General features: G+C 36.2%; 3 protein-coding genes and 1 non-coding gene across 5 annotated transcripts; 2 read left to right on the top strand and 2 right to left on the bottom strand.

Moving 5' to 3' along the window:
• The first annotated feature begins 3235 nt into the window (after positions 1–3235).
• Positions 3236–5308, top strand: LOC107466373 (1-aminocyclopropane-1-carboxylate oxidase). The gene is made up of 3 exons (XM_016085351.3): positions 3236–3416; positions 3515–4075; positions 4731–5308. Exons 1-3 carry the CDS (start codon positions 3312–3314, stop codon positions 5025–5027), a joined length of 963 nt encoding a protein of 320 aa, XP_015940837.1. The 5' UTR covers positions 3236–3311; the 3' UTR covers positions 5028–5308.
• Positions 5309–8587: 3279 nt separating this feature from the next.
• LOC107466365 (protein CLMP1) lies at positions 8588–11571 on the bottom strand. The gene has a single exon (XM_016085344.3). The coding sequence runs from the start codon at positions 11197–11199 to the stop codon at positions 8857–8859; it is 2343 nt and encodes a 780-aa protein (XP_015940830.1). The 5' UTR covers positions 11200–11571; the 3' UTR covers positions 8588–8856.
• Positions 11572–11913: 342 nt separating this feature from the next.
• On the top strand, positions 11914–12039 carry LOC127742570 (small nucleolar RNA snoR111). Its single transcript, XR_008003913.1, has one exon. It is a non-coding gene; the product is annotated as a small nucleolar RNA snoR111 (small nucleolar RNA).
• Positions 12040–12170: 131 nt separating this feature from the next.
• Positions 12171–15496, bottom strand: LOC107466384 (probable tyrosine-protein phosphatase DSP4). Of its 2 annotated transcripts, XM_016085366.3 has the most exons (6): positions 15385–15496; positions 14873–15082; positions 14671–14764; positions 12981–13038; positions 12841–12884; positions 12171–12751 (listed from the first exon to the last, which is right to left on the bottom strand). In XM_016085366.3, the coding sequence occupies exons 2-6, from the start codon at positions 15043–15045 to the stop codon at positions 12566–12568; spliced, it is 555 nt and encodes a 184-aa protein (XP_015940852.1). In that variant the 5' UTR covers positions 15046–15082; positions 15385–15496; the 3' UTR covers positions 12171–12565. The 2 variants fall into 2 exon arrangements, with proteins under 2 accessions (XP_015940852.1, XP_052112788.1); XM_052256828.1 differs by lacking the exon at positions 15385–15496 and having other exon boundaries at positions 14873–15352.
• Between the last annotated feature and the right edge of the window lie 6567 nt (positions 15497–22063).

Here is a 22063-nt window from a genome sequence, read left to right on the forward strand (position 1 = left end):
TTTAAAAAATTTAATCAATATTGACCGAAAAGAATTAGCTGGCTAATTAAACTGATCAAAATAACCATGGTAGAAAAGAGACATTTGAGATTACTTTGCTTGGTATATAATTTGGATGCCAAACATCAATAATGATGCCATCTTGAATATTTATTTATGATGGATGAGATGCAGTTATTTTTATATTAAAATTAATAATTAAAAATTATTAAATTATAATTTTATTAAATTTATTAAATTATTTAATAATTTTTAATTATTATATTTTTTTATCAAAAAATAAAATATCAACTTGAACCTTTTCATCTAATAAATTATGAAATTGATTAAAGTTAATTATTATTGATTAATTATCTGTATAAGATGTAATGATTATGGTTTGTTCTACTTGTTTTGGGTTAGGATTTGAGGCACCTAAATAAGATGTAAGGATTGTAATTTGTGCTACTTGTTCCGGATTAAGATTTTAAACTCCTACCTAGATAAGATGCAAAGATTGTGGCTTTGTCCTACTTGCTCCGAATTAAGTGGAGATGGTAATTTCGTCCCGTCGACAGTGAGGATGGTGGTGTTATTCCGTTCACAAGAAAATATAATTGATTAATTAAAAAAGAATTTGGGTTAATGAATCTAATAACTTGTAAAATTGATTAAAGTTAATGATAATAGCTGATTGTGGTCTCGACAAAGATGGAGGTTTGTCCCGCTTGTGTGGCAAGGTTGTGGGTTTTGTCCCGCTTGCATATTTAGTTTGGCGTCTGCACCCGATAGGGACAGAGGTCTCATCCCGTTTGCTCATGGTTACAGTATGACGTGGGGAAAGTGACAAGGTACTCTTCCTCTGAGACAAAATGATACTCCCAATGAGAAAGTGATAGGACACTCTCCCTCTAAGACAAGTGACAGGACACTCTCCCTCTGAGACAAGTGATAGGACACTCTCCCTCTAAATCCAGCTTGTGATAAGCTTGGAATGCTCCTTTTAGGGATGTGGTGGGTTGTTTTGCTCACGTTCTCTCTTATTATAAGGTGACAGGGCACTCTTCCTCTGAGACCGGCTTGTGATAAGTTCAGATATTTTCCTCTTGGGATGCACAATCGAAAGACAATGTCTGGGTTAGCTACTGGATATGTCGGGTTTCATGAAAGTATACTCACTTGGAATTAGAACACTCCAAGCATTTCGCCTTGGTACAGATCGAAACCTTGCTGAAAATTCATGGTGCAACTTCCAAATTGGCTTTTTCTGGAAGTTCTTCAGCCATCGACCTAACTCCGCCACACACCTTGCATCTCAACGCCAACCAATGCCCGTGTGCAATTGTGGACCCGATTGCCACAACTTATCCTTATCCATGGCAGTGCGGCAATACCATGAGGATACTTCTTGTCTTCTACGCCTTGTGCAAACCTGATTGTATCAACACATCCTTGACTTGTATTTGCCACAAGCCAAAATTGATTCTTCCATCAAATTTCTCTATTTCAAGCTTCACATCACTTGAATATCCTGACATTGTTGCAACCGTATACTGGAATAGTATAACTTAACTGTAGACCGTGCACTAGGAAGGGTCCCCAGGAAAGAGAGGTGGGTCACAATGGACACACTTAAATACCAGGTCTTTCCTTAGCCAGAACCTTTCCAAACTGCACTCTCACAGTGTCACACTGCCTTCCAGCAACAACAACAGCAACCAAAGATCAGCCTCAAGCCACAGGACAAAATTCTTTTCTGATGTGGAAGGTCAGACTAGGCTGCAACCACAGAGCATACTAAGAATAAATCCCACCAAACCGAAGCTCTGATACCACTTGTTGGGAATAAGACACCATTCCCCCTTGAGAAAACACCTTTGACAGAGAAATAAAATAGACTCCAATTACCGGAGAAAAAACCACGGCCGTTGTCAAATGACAACCAGAGAATATCACTATGTGAAAATTGTTACAACACATAGACTTCTTTCTCTCACCGGCACCCCAGTACACCCACACTCTCTCAAAGCAAATATCTAACTACACCTCACAACACTCTCTAAAAAAGAGTACAGAGGAAAAGAAAAATCAGATACAAGTTTAAAGTGTTTCTGACTGGTGCAAAAAACAAATGGAGAACTTAGCCTCATATTTATAGCCTAGGCCACCCACTCCATTTGCTATCCTAAGCAATGTGGGACTAATTCAACCAAATCCTAACACAATTTTGGTACAAATTTGAGAAAATTATTTCAATTTAAATGAATAGTATGACCATACTTTTATTTCATTATATTTTAACCTTTATAATTATTATGGTTGCACACTAAATTTATATGTATAGTTGTTTTATAGAAAAATCAAATGTTGAAATATTTTATTTTAGTTTCTAAATGAATATTTTCTATCGTACGATTTTATTTTTTTTAAAAAAAATCTAAAATAATATTTAAAAATTTAAAAAATTATAACATATATAATGTTTATAATATAAGAAAAAAATTGCAACAAAAAAAGTTTTATCTAAAAATAATGATTCATTTTCTAAAATCAAATTTTTATTTTTTTAATATTTTATTTTATTTTGTTTTTGATTAAAATAATCAAAAGTGACTATTAGTATTTTTTTTTCTCTTTCTTTAGTCAGGGACGATTGATAAAATTATAAATAATAAACTATAATAATTAATCAATTATAGTAATGAAAAGCGGGGATTTATTTAAGTCCAAACTTAAGTATGGTTTAAATTTTTAAATGGTTTGTTACAAAAAAAAATAATCCGCCTAATTAATTAACATTTGTATTCAAAAATTAATTTCAGTTGATACTTAATATAAAGAGACAAATCACTGCAAACTATCTTATTGATTAGCCAAGAAACTATAAGACTTGATTAGACATAAAAAATATAATAGATGTCTATTTTTAAAAGCTTCCATCTAAATTCTATTGATAAATTATTTTATTGATAAACCAAAAGGCTGCAAGACTTGATTAGACATAGAGAACATTACAACAGATGTCCATTTTTAAAAGCTTCCACCTAAGTTTTATATGTGTAGAAAAAAGTTACATTCTACACCATAGAATTCACCTTGTAGGAATTGTATGTGTGAATGTGAAGTAGTCCTAAACTATGATATAGGCAACATCATCATAAACTTTTCAATAATAGTTTCCTATTTTTTCAAATAAATAATAATATATTCTTGTTTCCTTAGCTAACTGATGGAAGAGCAAGGCCTATAAATTCATGAAACTGCACTCCCTCACCCTCACTCCTCCCACCCACAACACAAACCTCTCTTGATTTGTGAGACTCAGCGAAAACATGGAGACCTTTCCAGTTATTGACATGGGAAAGCTTAACACCCAAGATAGAGCTACAACCATGGACAACATCAAACATGCCTGCGAGAACTGGGGTTTCTTTGAGGTATGCATTATATATACACTACCACTACCTCCATGGCTCCATTATTATTATTATGATCACTTTTTATGTTCTGATTTGATTTGATTGTATTTGTGAAGTTGGTTAATCATGGAATCTCGATAGAGTTGATGGACACGGTGGAAAGGCTAACAAAAGAGCATTACAACAAGTGTATGGAGCAAAGATTCAAAGAAATGGTGGCGAGAAAGGGTTTGGAGTCTGCTGAGTCTGAAATCAGTGACTTAGATTGGGAAAGCACCTTGTTTCTGCGCCATCTTCCTGTTTCAAACATGTCAGAGATCCCTGATCTGGAAGATGAATTCAGGAAGGCAATGAAGGAATTTGCACTGCAACTTGAGAAGCTGGCGGAGTTGCTTCTCGATTTGCTGTGTGAGAATCTTGGGCTTGAGAAGGGTTACCTGAAGAAGGTGTTCAATGGATCTAAGGGCCCAAACTTTGGAACCAAAGTTAGCAACTACCCTCCTTGTCCCAAGCCCGACTTGATCAAGGGCCTCAGAGCCCATACTGATGCCGGTGGCATCATTCTTCTCTTCCAAGATGACAAGGTCAGTGGACTCCAGCTTCTTAAGAATGGAAACTGGATTGATGTCCCGCCATTGCGCCATTCCATTGTTGTCAATCTCGGCGACCAACTAGAGGTATGTATTCACGTGCCTCCTCTTATCAGTTTTTTATTTTTTATCGAAAATAGAGAGATTCGAACCCGCAACTTTCTAAGTACGAGGAAACTATGTCATTTGAGATATAAACGCCTTTTCTTATCAGTCTAAGATTAAAAGAAATAAGTATTTTTATAACATGATATTAAAATTTTTATAACTCAAAAGTTTAAAGTTAAAATTTTATATTAACCCCAAAGTATAACAATTCACCTCCTATAAATGTAAATTTTTTAAAAAGGTAATTTTACATGTAATACATACATTTAATTGGAGAGACACTCTACTATACAGATTGAAGTGGTATAGAGAGAGAAAATAAATTCCTTTTATAGTTATTTTTTATTATTTTATTGTTATTCAAAGTGTGGATCCTACCTTTTTTAATCTCTCTTTCATCCCATAAAAAGAAAGATCTGTAAACTTACATCTTTACCATATAATTCACCTTAATTGGATTATCTTATATTATATTAATGATTATCTGAAAATATTTGCTATCATACTTAAAAGTTTGATGTGTGATTGTAAAATTAATAAATTTATTATAGAAAATAAGTTGGACAAAAATTCCACATTAATAGGCATACAAGATTTCACCTTGTCTGAATTATTAATTTTGTGATAGTAACAGGTGATTAGCAATGGTAAATACAAGAGTGTGATGCATCGTGTGATTGCTCAAACGGATGGGAACAGAATGTCATTGGCTTCGTTCTACAACCCAGGCAATGATGCAGTGATCTCTCCGGCACCGGCGTTGGTGAAGGAAAACGAGAGAAGCGAAATAATATACCCTAAATTTGTGTTTGATGATTATATGAAGTTATATGCTGGCCTTAAATTCCAGGCCAAAGAGCCAAGATTTGAAGCTATGAAGGCTGTGGAACCAAATGTTAACAATCTGGTGGGTCCCATTGCAACTGTCTAAACCTGAACCAACCAACTTTGAAGCATTATTGTATACTATTTATGTAATGCTGCTGTCAGTGTCTTTTTTATATATCATTGGTTGATGTGGAAGCGGGATCACGCACATGTGTAGCTTATCAATATAGTACAATATTGCTTATAATAAACTTACATTGATGAAAATAAAATTATATTAGAAAAATGAAAAAAGATGGAGATATTTCCAAATTGATGTCCATCGTATAGATGTTTAATTATAGAGTTTATTTGTGTGTGATGTATGTGGTGGCTAAGTTATGTCTTGTATTATTGATGCATCGTCTTAGTTACTTGATTTACCCATTTTGTAAGAAAATCTCTCTCTCTCTCTCTCAATTTTTTTATTGGCTTTTTAATTTCTGGTCGGAAGTTTATTTTGCTGGGAAATTTCTTCTATATTACAAAAAACATCAAAATAATTTTAAAACGATACATTTTATCAGATGAAATAAATCTAAGAAGATACAATGTTATTCAATCTTTTGGAAAGTTCTTTTATTTAAAATTGAACTCTTGTTAGACCAAAATTGTGAATTTGTGATTTATTGGTTTATCTAGCCCATTCCTTCATGAAATCAAATGGTGATTATAAATCTGTACCAATTCATACTATTTTTCGGTCCTCATACTATTGTACAAATTCATATACTTAGCCAATGTATTATAGTTTAAATAACATAATTTTTTCATACTCACCTAAGAGGTTACAGGTTTGAGTCTTCATATTTTTAATAAAAAAATATACAAATTCATATACTTAGAATCCACCCTTTAATTTAAATATTTACATCACTATAATTTATTGTATAGGCAATTGGATTAACAGTTACGCTTCAATACCAATACCTACATTCACATAGACTAAATTTTAAAAAAAAAAAGGGAGACAGAGGGTAGAGAGTATATAGATCACATAGGCTGCATTTATTTATATACGCGCATTGAGACAGATGAGTGTATTTTGTATCTTTTATAACAAGAACATAAAGACATTAACAAGAGTTAAAAAAAAAGAATAAATTAAATTTTTATAATTTATTTTAATTTATCATCAAACAAAATACAAAAATTAAAAATATTAATTTTTGTGGTTCTTTCTTTTTGTGTCTTATTTTTAATGTCTTAGTTTATCTATTCTCAAAACTAAAAACAGTCATACACCAATGTAGTTACTCTCGCGTGGTTAATTATTAAATTTACTTTGTCAATTATCTGTGGAACACTCTATAAGTCACTCATCAGTGCTTTGAAACGTGTATGCCCTTATCAAGGAGTTAAATTCCCCCACTAACTTGGTTCGCATTCTAATGCAAGATCCCCTTTAATTTGAGGAACTGAAAGTCACTGAATGAAACAATATAATATAAATTAGCATTAATAAAACCCTTGATACGGGGCAGGTAGAAAGCCATAATGTTGATAATATTAATAAGATCCAAAGTTGGTGAGGATAAGAGTTGGAAGAAAAAAGTAGGCCAGCATAGTTGATGAGATAACTAGCTAATAATGGACTATGGTACCACTGATTAAGCAGATTTAAAAGAATTTGTTTGAACAAATTCAACCATTCATAAATCATAACTCATACATAACACATAGCTCTCTGTTGGGACCATCCTATTGTTATTATTGAAAATATGCCCACTACCCGGTCTATGCTGCAATAATTGCTCAGAATTCAGTTGGATAAGTTGACAAGTAAGAGTAGATAGATATATTAGAATGCAAGTCATCAACATAAAAGGGGGAAAAATTTGATGCATACAACAGTTAAGGTTGTATGTTGAACTGATTGATGGGCTAGTATCCACCAACAACACAGGAGTAAGTTTTATTACTGTAGAAATACTGATTGTAAGCCATGCACTGTAGAAGAATCTTGGGTAAGAATGACCATATATCATTTAGATTTCAATTTGCAATAGCACCATTAAGAGAAGTTCTGATTTCTCATTGTAATAATAATGCATGCATTCTCTTCACGGAAAAATTAGACAACCAAATAATTTTTTAACTAAATTTAATCAAATCATTCTAAACATTTTTTTTCTTTTCTGTATGTACTTCTTTTTCTTCACTTCGTACATAGATAACTGATGTTGCATCTTTTTCTTCCTCTCCTACTTTTTTTTCTTTGTTCTCTTTTGTCATCATTGTTGTTTGACCACCATCTCTTTCTCATTTTTCTTCTTTTATTTAATTTCTTCTATTTTTTCTTTTTCCTCCTTTTTATTCATCATCGTCATCATATCATTATTATTCCATCCTCCTCTTCTTCTTAGTTAAATATCACAAAATTAGTTTAACGATAATAAAAGTACATCATTTATTTGTAAATAACACAAAAATTTGTAGTGAATGACACAAAAATCTTTAAAAGACCACAAGTTTAAAACCGACTCATTCAATTAACAAAATATATTTAAATATGTTTTAAATTCAAAAGACGCATCAAATTATTGCAAATGATAAAAAATAGTTAAATCTCTTATATATTAGTTTAATATCCCACAATCAATTCAACATTAACAAAAATATATAATATAATTAGAGATAACAGATATTTTTAGTAAATGACACAAATTTTTAAAAATTATAAGTCCAAAATTTTAATTCACTCAACCATCAAAATATGTTCAAATGTGTTTTGGTAATATATATATCAATTTATTACAAATGGTATAAGAATGGCTAAACCTCTTATATATGAATTCAATATCACTCAATTAGTTCAATGATAAAAAGAATTACATCATTTAATTAGAAATGACATGATTAAAAAATTACTATATCACAGATAAAAAATTTTTGTCTCAAAATTAAGAAGTTTTTTTTGCCACAGTTAAAAAATTTTAATGTTATTTTTTTGATAAATTGCCTCAAAATTAAGAAGTTTCCTTTGTAACAGTTAAAAAATTTTAATGTTATTTTTTTGATAAATTCTAGAAGTGAACGCAGATCGAATCGAATAGAATATAGCCAAAATTTCTTAAAGACTTATTTAGATATATACTGTACAACTTTTTTCCAACAAAGGAAAACCGAGGTGACACGTAATCAAGTAGATATAAGCGGAAACGTGGAAGAGATTCATACCTATCTATCTGAACAGAGGCAGCCATGGAATATAACCGATCACATAGACTACTCCGATTCACTATTCATCCATGTGACATCCAATATGTCAACCAAAGCCATAGTTCTCCACTAAGTGTGAGAATCAATCCATCAAAGTAACTATTGGCCCATGTCCCTCGAATAGAGTTAGGATTTAGAAGGCAATGTATGTAGGTATTCATGTATTTTGTTGCATCATGCTTTTGCTTTACTTTTCAGGGCACTACAAATCTCTTGAGCATCTTGTTACAAATAAATAATTGAATTTACAATTGACACTTACTATGTCTCTTAAAAGAATGAATTTAAGCAAACTCATCCTATAAAACTGTCATAGAACAGGAAACCATGCAAACTATTAGCAAGACAAACGAAAGAAAGTTGTCACAGATAAAAAGAGTGAATGGGGGCAAGAACGACTGATAAGTGAAACTCATTAGTAGAACTCATCATAAATGTGTAAATAATGTTCAAAAATAATCTCCCTTCATCATATCACTGAGAAATTCAGAGAAAACAAGATGAAAAATGGCAAACCCAAACTACCTAGTTAAGGCACCCTAAGTTTTGAATTTCTATGTAAAAAAGAATTCAGATATCCCGTTTGAGCACACAAGGAAAAGGGTATTCTTTGTGCAGAGTCTTCATTGGAGGCTCCACTGAACAAGATGTGAATGGGGTTCAAAGCCATATCACTTATTGTTCTCTACTTCAGCAGTCTTACTGGGTTGCGGATTGTCAATCTTTTTATCATCTCCTTCTTTTGCATCTCCATTTGAGCAGTGATTCTTTAGAACCATTGAAATGTCCGCTTCAGAAGCTCCAGCAAGCTTAAAGCGTTCAGTGGCAGCTTCCAGTTTTTCCTTCCAACCACTCATCTCTAATTTGCATTCAACTTGGGATCTTTCGAAAAGCATATTACCCCAGAAGAGGTGAATCTGGGATCTCATTACGGCTGCTTGCTCAGCAGCTTCTTCTGGAGATATATCACCCGGACCACCAACACCGGAGGACTCAGCTTCAGCAGCCCCTCCACCTTGTTTCTTTCTTCTTCTCAACAAATCATCTTTCTTTGTCGAATTGGGGTCCTTTTGCTCATTTGCTTTCTGTTCCTCCAACTTCTCCCACATATCAGTTGCAGATTTCATCTTGGTCTCTGCACTGTCGAAAAGTTCAAGCGTCTCTGTTGGATCCCAGCTTGATAAATCTATTTTCTTAGCCAGAGCAAAAGACCAACGAAGTTTAGCCATTTCAAATTGTTGCTGCCCAAGAGCCAAAAGTCCCTCATAGAAGTCTGGTTTAATCAAGAGTGCTTCATTGTACTTATCTCTTGCCAAAGAATACTTTTCCTTGACCCAGTCATAAGCCACTTGAAGCTGTTCTGCTACCACGTCCTTCCCGGCAGACTCGTCTAATGGGATCCGCTTTCTAGCTGCACACATGTGAACATTTCCCCAGTTGAAGAATGCCAATGCGGCCACCTCCTGGAACTTCGAAGCAGCCTTGTCAAAGAGTTCCTGGGCCTCTTCACTGGTTACTGTTTCCTCAAGTGCCTCTGAACAGAGTTCCATTCCAAGCTCATGCAAATCAATATGAGCATCTGGATCAATACCAACATGTGAGCGGAAAAGTTGAGCAAACTCAAACAACCAGTCATCCATCTCCACTTCTTTGCTTTCAGCATCTTCTGTGGTTCCGGATTTTTGTTTTGGAGCCTCCTTCCCTGTCTTATCAACCTCAGTATCAGGAACTTCATGGGCAGATTCACTCGGAGATGAATGAGACCCACTCTCATCTACCTTGATCTCCTCATTCTCAACAGGTTTCTCTTCCTCTTCTTCCAGCAGAAGAGGCTCTTGCTCAGGGCTAACTTCAACAATATGTAGTCTCAGCATCCCTACGGAATCACTTTTATCTGCTTCAGGTTCTTTCAGAAGATGGCTATCAGCACTAGACTCTGCCAATCTAAGTTCATCAGTAGAGGTTATAGTAACCAGATCACCATCATTATCCTTGTACTTGATCAGAACTGAACTTGATGAAGGAAACCTTTTGCTCACTATATCTCTTAGAACCCTAAAACTGCAATTCACTGGCATCTGGGAAAGTCTAATGTCATGGTCATAAACAAGCTTCAATGGTCTCCACCGAACTCTGACCTCCGGACACTGCCCATTAATAGTGGACAAATGAGACGAGTGTTCCTTTTGGTTTTCATGTTTCATATTAGGAAGCTTCGCGGGACCATTTGAAGACTTCAACACAACTTTTGGAAACTGGGACTTGCCATCAGGACCATTTTCAGATGGTGAAACAGCTTGTGGCCGGTCTAGCTTGCTGTTAGGCGACACAACTGATGCACCTGCTGAATTTGCAGCCTTCTTTTGCACTGGCCGGGCTGGCAAACATGGCCCTAGACCAGCAATAGGGGCACCACGGACAGCAGAAGCACCAAGGGCAGCAGGGGAGGGGCGACTGTGGAGGTCCTGCTGGGCCTCCTGTCGAGGCCCCAATGCAGTCTTCAACCTCTGAGCAATCTCCAAAGCATCCCTGTGATTAGGGTCAGCTCCCAGCAAGGTCTGTACATCTAGCACAGCCATTTCATACTTGCCTACAGCCTCAAAAGCCCGGGCCCTTCGAAGGAGTGCCCGGACAAATCGAGGCTGGACCTGAAGGGCCATGGTGCACTCAGCAATAACAGTTTCATAATCTATGGGCTTCATCTGCATTAAACAAGCTGCTCTATTGCTATGGAAAACGGCTCTGTCTGGGTGGGATTTTGGGGTGAGTCTAAGAGCATTATCATACTGCTCAAGGGCGCCAGCATAATCCTTGTTCTGAAATCGCTTATTCCCTTCCTCTTTCAGCTCATGCGCTCTCTTCAAAAAAATTGAAGAATCCAACTCCACTCCTCCATTAGCCACTGGTGGTGGTGGTGGTGCCGCTGAACTATCAACAGAGGCTTGGTTTGAATTTGGGTTTGAGTTTGCGTTTGAACCACCACCCTTCTTTCTTCTACCCCCTGATTTCCCCATCTATAATCCTCTCTCTTACACCACACAATCACTCACACTCACTCCCAGACCAATACTTATCTAAATCAAAATCAATGCAAAACCAGCAAAGTGGCAATATTTCCGGACTAAACAGAGAGATGGACAAGAGGGAGTTACACTTACCGGTGAGAAGATGAAAGCTCAAGTTTTATTCCAAAAAGTTGAATCTTTGGGGCAGTAGGAGCGGAAATGTCTAGAAGAAGATGATAGTGGGGGTGATTAAAGAAAGAAAAATAAGAAAAAAGGGGGTCATTTGGGGTTTTGAGAACTCGTCAAGCTTGAAACCCTAGATTTGTTCCATCAGTTTCTTGTTATGATGTGGGTCCCACGTGGCTTTGTCATCCTAGACCGTTCGATCTAAATAATAATTCCCAACATGCGTTGACCTTCAACATCAACCATGGATATACACGTAGAGATTTAAGGGTTCATGGCTATTTCGGTAAATATAGAAAGTGGGTTGGTCATTTTCGTTAGGGAAAGTAGGGTTTGCACCAATTTGAGAACTCTATAAATAGCTTCAGTGAACGGACTCCCCCACTCCACGTTTAGTTATTCACTACCAGCCTACGGCGGAGAAATCACCCTGCGCTGGCAATTAAGGTTTTTGTTAGTTTTGTTATGTTTTTATCGTCGTAGGAAAAGTAAACTTTAGTAACTGATTTTGTTCAATAAGAAAGCCTCAGTTCGTTATAGTAGATTGAAGAGGCTGATAAGTGTCTCTGCAATCGTGTATGAACTTTGAGGCATAATAAGGGGCGAGTCATCGTTTCGGTCGTCATCTGTTTTGTTGGCGAATCGATTGTTCCTCGTCTACATTTTTTTTTTAGCATTTCTTTTTTGTTGTTAGTTTTGAAGATGGATCTTTCTTCAGTGTTTTTCTTCCCCTCCTGCGCAGTGGAGAATAAATAAAAAAAACGAATGGGGAACTGGAGAAGGAGAATCATATCTATGTGAACTCTTCTGTTCATTCCCAGATGCGCACTTCTTTTATTCATGACAATTAATCATCTATTTATACTTAATAATGTTCTCAAGATGTTCAAGGGTCTCAACACATGCTAAATTGCTACTGGATCTTGTACTAAGAAGGCAAGGCAGTAGTCAGCAGTATGCAGTCTTTTATTCATGAATTGCTAAATTTGAGATCCAGGTATCCAACAATGACACGGAAAAGCAAAAGAGAAAAAAAAACTCAGGAAGCATAACATTTCGTTAAAAATTCTAATAAAACTGCCCTGAACTTCAGCTAAAAAGGATAAAGACTGGTGACTAGTGACTTCTCTTCATCGCGGATATCTACCGCGGGAGGAAGCAGCAACTTTTTAAAATACTCTTTGAATTTCTATTTCCCGGAGCATGAAAATGAGAGCGGGTTGGACTTGAGACAAGAAATATCAAACAATTCGATGAACCTCTGATCCGAAACTCTGGCCTTGGCGCCTGCAAACCTTTGGTACTCATCAAATACAGAAGATAGGCACCATTTCTGCAATCTTCTGATGCATCCCACAAGGCAACCAGTGCGATGCTGTTCATTGTAGAAGTATAAAAGGATCAGATGCATTGATAATTCAAAACTATTATATTCAAATAAGGGAGAAAGTGATTGCGGATTACCTTCCCTCGTTTACAATGAATTAGTACTGGGTGGTTCCTGACATCTGGGCAACAAAAGCATGCAAAGATTAAGGAAACAAATTACTAAACAAGCTGTGTTATAACTACTACACAAGTAGTTTAGTTCAAGAGAGTAATACCGAGGACTACTTTCAAAGCTTCACGAACTGTGTCATCTGGGATGTTGACAAAGGGTTCCTGTCCACAGCATTTATGTTATCAATGTGTATAACTTAGTGTACTTCAGACATAAGTTAAACATTACTTTCTTAAACTTCTGCTTTTTCTCCCTTGGCATTCACTCAGGAAGAATAACAAATTCTGGGGAGGGTGTTTGTTGTAGCTTAATGTTTAAGAGATAACCACCATTTACTGGCAAAAAGTCCTACAATAGCCTCTAGAAAAATATCACTGAAGGGTGCAAAAAATTGAGTAACTCTATAATAGAATGCAGTTTAAATTTCCTGCTTTAGAATTTGATCTCATAAGGAGAGTCTGCATTAGACAAGTTAAACTGCAACAGGGGCTTAACTGGACTAATTCTTGAAAAAAATGCCACTACTCACTCCGGTGCTTTGAATCTCATTAACATTGAAGTGGACTTAATTTGAAGTGTTCCTACTGACTAAGCTACGGTCGAGTGGTTTTAAAGACCGTTTTCCATACCCAAACCTTTGCTGCTTTATGTGAAACAATTTCCACAAATAAACATCGGATTCACAAGCCTCAAAGCACCATTATGATACCAGTCCTGCAAGCTTTGGATTATCCTTCAATGACTCCACATTTGGACATTTGGTTATTGATATTGGTGGATTATTCAGCTAATAAGTGTTATTATTAGTAGGTGGTGTCGGTAAAGAGTTTAGTTTGTGATAACCATCTTAATCGCAGCACAACTTTGACAATGACATCAAATATTAATATGCTTATTCTAGATTAACCTTTTGACAGGGAATGGAACAAAGAATTAATTCCAGAACTCCAGCTTTAATTTCATTTGTTAAATAGAGATGAGATGTCTGCTAACACAAGGGACTGAAGGTGCAATTTTTTTCACAAGACCCCAAAAAAAAAAAAAGCGGTAATTTTTCCTAGATAGGCTTGAAAGATGTAAGCAAATTGAACTAAAACCATCAGTAACTTGTAATATACAACCGGTTCTTTCCAACGCAATATGGCAACAATACAACGAATTAAACATACCGTAAAAACAAATATTAAAGTTCATGAAGAGATATCAAGCTTGCAACTGAAAAATTAATTGGATATAACAAAATCCAATACTTTAAAGGAGCAATAAAATCTTTATCTATAATTATTAGCAGCGTCAGTTAAACTTCATAAGCAACTGGTTCAGTTAAACAAACAAGAAGAAATAAAAGAGGATCAGGACCATAAGGACAACTAAAAAGCAAAAGGCATACGCTTCTTGGTCCACAAGATTCTATTCCAAACCAAATGTAAATGCATATGAAAGTCAACTATCAAGGCAATTTTCCATAAATACATCTACTTACATTCGGTAAATCAATCTCCGTTTCATTTAGTTAGTATATAAAAAAGAAAGGCAATTTACCATAACTACATCAAATTCCACACACTTTGAAAATTTAATCTTCAAACTACTATTTGAATTGTACGCAGCACTGCAGGAACAGATCACAATAGCTAGATGAGACCTCAGTAAAGAGAATGAGTTGATTTGACGCACTTGGGATTTGAAAAATTACAATAAAATGAAAAGCTAGTTAGATTATTTACAACTACAAGAGGCATGAAAAACAAGTGATGGCAGGCAAGGATTGAGGTCCAGAAAAGATTACAAACCTTACATCCATCGATCCCGAATTGATAAAGCTTTATTCCGTTGGCCTTGAGAAATTCAGAAGTCACTTCTGGATACGGTTCAGGGCACAAACATCTGCGTCAAAACACAGGGATAGAAAGTCAGAAATCCCAACGATGGCTTCAAAATTCAGAATCTCAAATGCAGAGGCAGAGGCAGAGGCATATGGAATGGAAGACTCACATAACAGTGCGGAGACGAAGGGATTTTAAGAAGCTGAAGTTGGCAGAGTCGGGAAAACCAGACCTAAAAATGCCTTGATCGACCATGGCGAAGTTGAGCGGCGGCACGAATACGTCGTCGTCGGCGCCGGCGGAAATCTGGCCGTTGGAGTTGTTGGAGTTGTCGAGCTTCATGATTTTTGGCGCCAAATTGTTCAACAGTGAAAGAGCACTGAAAATTTAGAAGGAAGAAAATGTCAATAGTATTAGGTTGAGAAGCGATTCAGAGAATCTCCCGTTTAGAGGATCTATATAATTTTAGAGAGAGAGAGAGAGAGAGAGAGAGAGAGGGGAAAAGGTTAGGAGCATAGGATCTCCGATAAGATGCTTTGGTTTCAAGTGTGTGAGGTATGAGTGGGTACGAAAGAGACGGAGATGGAATATGCTATTTTATTTTTCTGCCATGTCATCCGAAACCGCACCGAAAATCCCAACCCTCCCTCCTTACCCTTCTCCTTCTTCCAATCAACTTACTATGCTTCTGTTGGTTTCCTACCGAGTCTCAACGATTTTCACTTGTGCCAGTTTTTGATCTGGCGCTTCGGACTTGGAACTGCTGAGCTGTTCAACAAACAATACAAGTTTGACCCTTCTTGCTTTCAGTGTGTGTGGGTAAGAGTTTGGGTTTGGACTTTGGACTGATCCTGTGAGTTGACCAATACTGACCCTACATGCATTGCTGGCGAGTTTATGTGAAGCCAAATCACCAAAAGAGTGCTTCGCATACTCTCTCATTTAACAAAAATGTTATTTGTACGCTAAAATCTCTCATTAAAATTAATTATTAATGTATTTGTATATAAATATATATATAATTTATTTTATTTTTAATATATATTTATATTTTAATATATATTTTATATTAATGACTAATTTTAATTGCTGATTTTAATATACACGTAATATAATTCTTTTTTTAATTCCTTCTTGTTTACGTGAATTGGCCACTCTGAAAGTTGCACCCGTCTTCGATAATGACACCAGCAAATTACTCCTAAAGGCTTTCCACGCAAACTCATTTACATGGAAAAGTAATAATATGATAATTATTAATGCGACTGACTTAGTTATATACTGTATATTAATACCAGGAAAGAAAAAGAAAAGTAGGCGAAACTTAACTTGACTTGTGCTTGTGCTTGTGCAGCTGTGCATGATTGCATGCCTTCTCTCAAGAGTTTGGCTGCTAATGGAAAAAGATTTTAACCATTCAGATTTAATTTTGGAAGAGAGAGAGTGAGAGAGTGGGAGAGGGAGATAAATGGCGACGGTGAGAGTGAGAGATGGGTGGGAAATATACAATGAGGTAGAATTGAGAAAAAAACAAAAAATTCTAGAATTTGGAATCGAAAATAAAAGCTGCTTTTGAAAAATGAGTCTTTTTTTATTTTTGTAGATAATCTCTCAAAATACATATTAAAAAGGAAATTATTCCATCTATTTAATTGGATTGAACGCATAAATGATATATATACACAAAAACAAAAAAGTGATAATATATATGTTTTTACATTCATATGTTATTCAACGAATGAAGAGGTTCTTAAAGTTATTACGAAAATGCACCGTATAAGATTGAGAGGAAAGGTTATGTTGGTGGGGGATCCTAACATATAATATCTCAGAAAAGTCGAAGACGATCCTAAAACTTTCAACAACAGATTCAAACTTAAAACTACAATTTAAGACCATAAAATAAGATGAGGTATCTAAATCTAAGGATTCTTGATTTTTATCACAGTTCTAACCTAAGTCCCTAAGTTCACCGTCTTTCCTCAAACCCTTCGAAACACCGATGCACAAACAAACTATGCATACTAAGAAAACACAAGTAGTTTACAGTTACAGCAAACATAACATATAGCAATTAAACATGAATATCAGTTACGCAAACCCACGAATGCAAAACCAAACAAGACACATATATGCATATGATGCATCCCTTTTCTACTGGTCGTGAGCTCACGTGTCAGTTACTTTGCTAGAACCCGACACACCCGGTAGCTAACCCGGATATTGTCTCTCTGATATGCCTCCACACTCTTGGGATATAGTGCCCGTAACACTCTCGGGGTATAGTGCCTACCGCACTCATGGGCTATAGTACCCGTCGCATTACCTAGGATAAAGTGTTTTCACACTCTTGGAATATAGCGCCCACCAAGCTCTCGGGATATAGTACCCCTCACACTCATGGGATATAGTACCCGACACACTTTCTAGGATAAGGTGCTCCCACACTCTTGGGATATAGCGCTTGCTACGGTCTCGGGATATAATGTCCGTCATACTCATGGGATATAGTGCCCGACACACCTTACAATAGAGAGAAAACTCAAACATACTCATCATCAACAATCTCAATTAGGCCTCAATTATCATATTCATTCATTCAAGATCATTATGGCTAAAATTCGTCAATTATATAACACTTCTCAATCATAATTAATCATATTTCAAGTTTACTTCTCCTCCAAGTTATCACCCTTCCTAACTTCACCTCATCACTAAGCATACAACTAAGGTTTAGGGGTTAAAAGAGTAAAAATAGAGGTTTAGAGGTTTGAAATTAGGTTTTAAAACATAAAATTCACTTTGCTGAAAACAGGAGTCCCGCGTACTCTTGGAAGGTTTCGCGTACGTGTGGGTGCGTTTTTTCCCTGCTCGCGTATGCACGCAACCTCTTGTGTATGCGGGATAGCCAACCCAAACCGAATGCCTGCGCTGTGTGGGAGGCTCACGTACACGAGTTATGCAGAGTTGGCAAAAATCTTGAATACTGCAAAATTTTAGCTTTACACACCAAACTTTCGACGCGCATAACTTTCTTGTTTTGAAACATTTTTCACCCGTTCTTCGAACGGCATATACTTCACGGATCTAATTTTCATATAAAACAAGTTTAAGAAAAAATTGAGGGTCCAGAAGCTGATTTATGGCTTATCAAAATTTGGTCAAAATTTAATTTTTCAGTAAAATTCACAAAGATTTCTAAACCTCAATTTTCACAACAATTCAATTTCAACCCTTTTTAACACACACACACACACACACACACACACACATACATCATCAACACCATCAACTTCCTCATGCTGAATGACAACCAACTCAACCATTCCACATTCAATTCAACACAATATACAACAATATATATCATCATTATCATATCCAACCATTCAAGTTCAATATACATCATCATCATTATCATTATCATTATCATTAACATATACATCGTCAATTATCTGTCAAACACAATACCAACACTACAACCAATATGGCACCAACAACAACCTCAAATTCACTAATCCTTATGCATATCAATCCATTACAATCATCAACAACAACAACATTTCAATCCTCTCTTATGGTTAACTAGCCAAAGTTTTTACGACATATTATATTTTAGTTACGAGAAACCAAAATCATACCTTGATCGATTCTTCCTAATTCCCAAATCACCCTCAACTATGTACTGTCCACAGCCCCAATGCCTCACCGAACTGAAATACAGCCACCAAGGTCCAACAATCAAGCACCCAACATCATCAATGTATTCCAAATCAATAATATTCAATCTAATCCCACAACATATCACTATAATCAACATTCAAGCTTACTAATTCACTAATCACCAAAAAGTTTAAGGTTCTTACCTTCACCCACTGATCCTTGAGTAATATCCACAAGGAATCAAGGCCAGTGAACCCTTAAAACACGAAAATCATTAAAGAATTGAGTTTCTCAAATCCTAAATCCAAATTTAACACACCAGTAGAAATAGAGTTAGATAAACATTAGTTACTTACAGTTTTGTTTAGATGGAATTGAAGAGCTTGACGAGTCCGATGTGTGGCCATAAACAGCACGCAATTCCGATCACCAAAGCAAAAGTTATCCCACTTTGAAGGCTAGGTTTTTATGAAACCCTCTTCCCCTCTCTCTTGCCCAGTGTGTTTCCCCCTTTCTTTTGGGGAAGAAGAGCTATGCTCTTCATTTAAGTATTGTTGGGTTGGGTCTTGGGCCCAATACGGGCTCGGTTCGGCCTGTTCGGATTAATCTTGGGCCAAATTCTTTAAAATTAGTGTCAAAATTTATATTTTAATTAATTCTACCTTATTAAACTATAAAATTTTATTTTTTAATTTTTTTATTAATTAATTTATTGGCTAATTATTCGTTAATTATGCTGGTTTACACTTGAAGAAGGCATGATTGAAGGGGTTGACGGCGCCGACCTGGTCCATATTTACGGGAGTGAAATTGCTGGAGGAGATTACCATCGTGTTATTGACGGAAATGGAGATTCAAGGAGGCCAAAAAATCATTTTGAAATGGTACCACCTTGGATAGAATCGAACGACAATAGTTGTAGGGAGGCGGGGAACCGCCTCAGAAATCTCTCTTCGGTGATGATGGATCCAATGAAGACTTTCTGTGATGTTAATGATGATAAAGATGATGGATATGTTGGGGTCAATGGTGCGGAAGGTTGCGATCTCGAAGTAAGGAAACATGACTGGGTTGATGAAGAAGAAAACGATGGAGGTGGAGACTGGGTGGTGTTGGGAAGAAGAAAATGGGTGAAAAAGAAAATGATAGAGGGTTAAGGGGTGATGAAAAATTGAGTATGGTGAAGAACCTCAAGAAAAAAATAGATTGAATATGGTAGACTTACTTGAGACTAAGAGAAAAGTTATGACAAAGTTTGACATAGCACATATTTGGGGAAGTGACGATGCAGGATAGGAATATGTAGGGTCTGAGGATGCATTTAGTGGTTTAATTTGTTGTTAATATAGGATGAAATGATATTTAAAATGAGTAATTGTTACAAAGCAGAGAGATGATTGTGTGTTAAAGTGGTTCTATTAAAAAATAATTTCAATTGTGCACTCTTTTTAGTGTACGGGGATCATACAAGAGATGAGAAACTTATTGTGTGAGAGAAGTTGAGCTATATAGTTAGATTATGTCATGTTCCATTCTATTTTATAGGGGATTTCAATGAGATTGTATAGGTGGAGGAGAGAAAAGATGCTATCAGTCTAATAGCATCCACGGAAGACTTTAAGGATTAGATACAGGATATGCAGCTTGTGGATCTACTGCTGAGTGATCGTAAGTTCACATGGGTTAAAAGTTGATCGTGCAGTCGGATTGATATTATTCTGGTTAGCATGAAATAGATTGAAGAGTTTCCAGAGACTTGACTGAAGGGTGGACCCAGGGGATTGTCAGACCATTGCCTTATGATAGTGGAGATACGAGGTTACATAGTGGGCCGAGACCTTTTTGAGGCCTTGACTCTTGGTTTACATACGAGGATTTTTTGAGAATGATAAAAGAGGAATGGAAAGGCCTAGGGGATGCACAATTCATAGATAAACTGAAGGCTCTAACGGTTCCTCTCGGAAGGTGGCATAAGGTTAATTTTGGTGACATGGACAAGAAAATCAAAAGGCTTGAGAAAGGGATTAAGAAGCTAGATGATATGGTGAGCAATGGGGGTGGGCTTCAGAGATGGATTAGTGAAATAAATAGATGAAGAAGATGCTATAGCCTTGGAGGTGATACCGTCGATTGAGGACATTAGAGAGACAATGTGGGAGTGCGAATCATCTAAGGCGACAGAAAGCAATGCGTATAACATGAATTTCATTAAGTGTTGGAATGAGATCGCCTCGGAATTCACAGTCGCTGTGATGGGATTCTTTCAGACTGCCAGGTTACCTTCAGATTCAAATATCACATAGGTGGTGTTTGCACCTAAATTTGTTGGAGCGATGGAGATTAAGGATCTTCGACCGATTAATATGGTTGGTTGTATATACAAGGTGATTTCAAAGGTTTTGGTTAAAAGGATGAGATCAGTGACGTCAGGACTAGTAAGAGATACTCAAAGTGCATTTGGTAAGGGACATGATAGGACACTTATTGCATGTGAAACTATGCAGTGGCTTAAGTTGAGAAAAAAAAGTGGCAATAATCAAGTTAGACTTCCAGAAGGCATGTGATAGGGTCAAGTGGAGTTTTGTGAACATTGTGTTGCAAAAGATGCGTTTGAGTAGGAAGTTAGACTCCCCACGTGATCACTCTAACCCTCCAGGTAAGCACTTAACGTGCCACATAGACATCTCTATTAACATCCAGAGTGAGGAGTTAACATCAAGGCCATTTTGTCAGACGGTGCATACTTTTGAGGATCATTTTGTCAGAAACAAACATTGGGTCCATTTTGACAAAACCAAAATTTTTCGGGGGCCAAATTGGTTATTTACTCTTTTTTCATTATGTGCAAAATTTATACCGACATTTATTGTTGATAAATCTTAGAGTTGAACTCTCCTAAAAAAAGACGTATCTACATCTTGAATTGTGTNCTAATGTTCAAAATGGTTCCTGAAATTTCCAACTCGCCTCAGATTGTTCCCCTACTTTTTAAAATGACCAAATGTATCCCCACCCTCAGAAATGTGAATCCCCGTTAGTCCAAAAATTACCAGACGTTTTAACGTCGCTGATGTGTATAGTTAAGTGCCAAGTTGGCACTTAACTAAACGACTTTGTTTATTGGTGAACCTCCAATTATAGCAAAATGACGCTATCTATCTTCCCCAATTGAAAAACTCCCAAATGGCCCCCCGTTAACAAAAGTTACTTTCCCACACAAAATTCCAAAGACGTTATCGTTACCTTCATCGCCTCTTCATCTTCCTCAAGTCAGCGTCGTCGTGGCACGCTGGCGCTTGTCCACTGTCCCCTTATTTGATCAGCAAAGATCTTCGTCTCTGTCAACATCATCAGACTCAAACATTTTCCACGGTGAACAATAAAGCTGCATTTGTTTATAGAGACAGGACACTGAGACATGGATACAGACACACAAAATTATGTTTGATAGAGAAGACATGGACAAAGACAGTGTGTCCAGAGACACTGAATTAGTGTATTTTGTGTCCATCCGGATAGGAAGGACACGGAGACACTAACAAGGGACATAAATTATTTTTCATTCTTTTTTTCATTATTTTTGTTAATTTTTCTTAACTATATTTTTTATTATTATATTTTTCATCTCAAATTTTTTGAGTGAGAAAAAATGAGAATAAATTAGATTTTTATAATTTGTTCTAGTTTATCACCAAACAGA

Source organism: Arachis duranensis, chromosome 1, assembly GCF_000817695.3.
Source record: "Arachis duranensis cultivar V14167 chromosome 1, aradu.V14167.gnm2.J7QH, whole genome shotgun sequence".
NCBI classification, from domain to species: Eukaryota; Viridiplantae; Streptophyta; class Magnoliopsida; order Fabales; family Fabaceae; genus Arachis; species Arachis duranensis.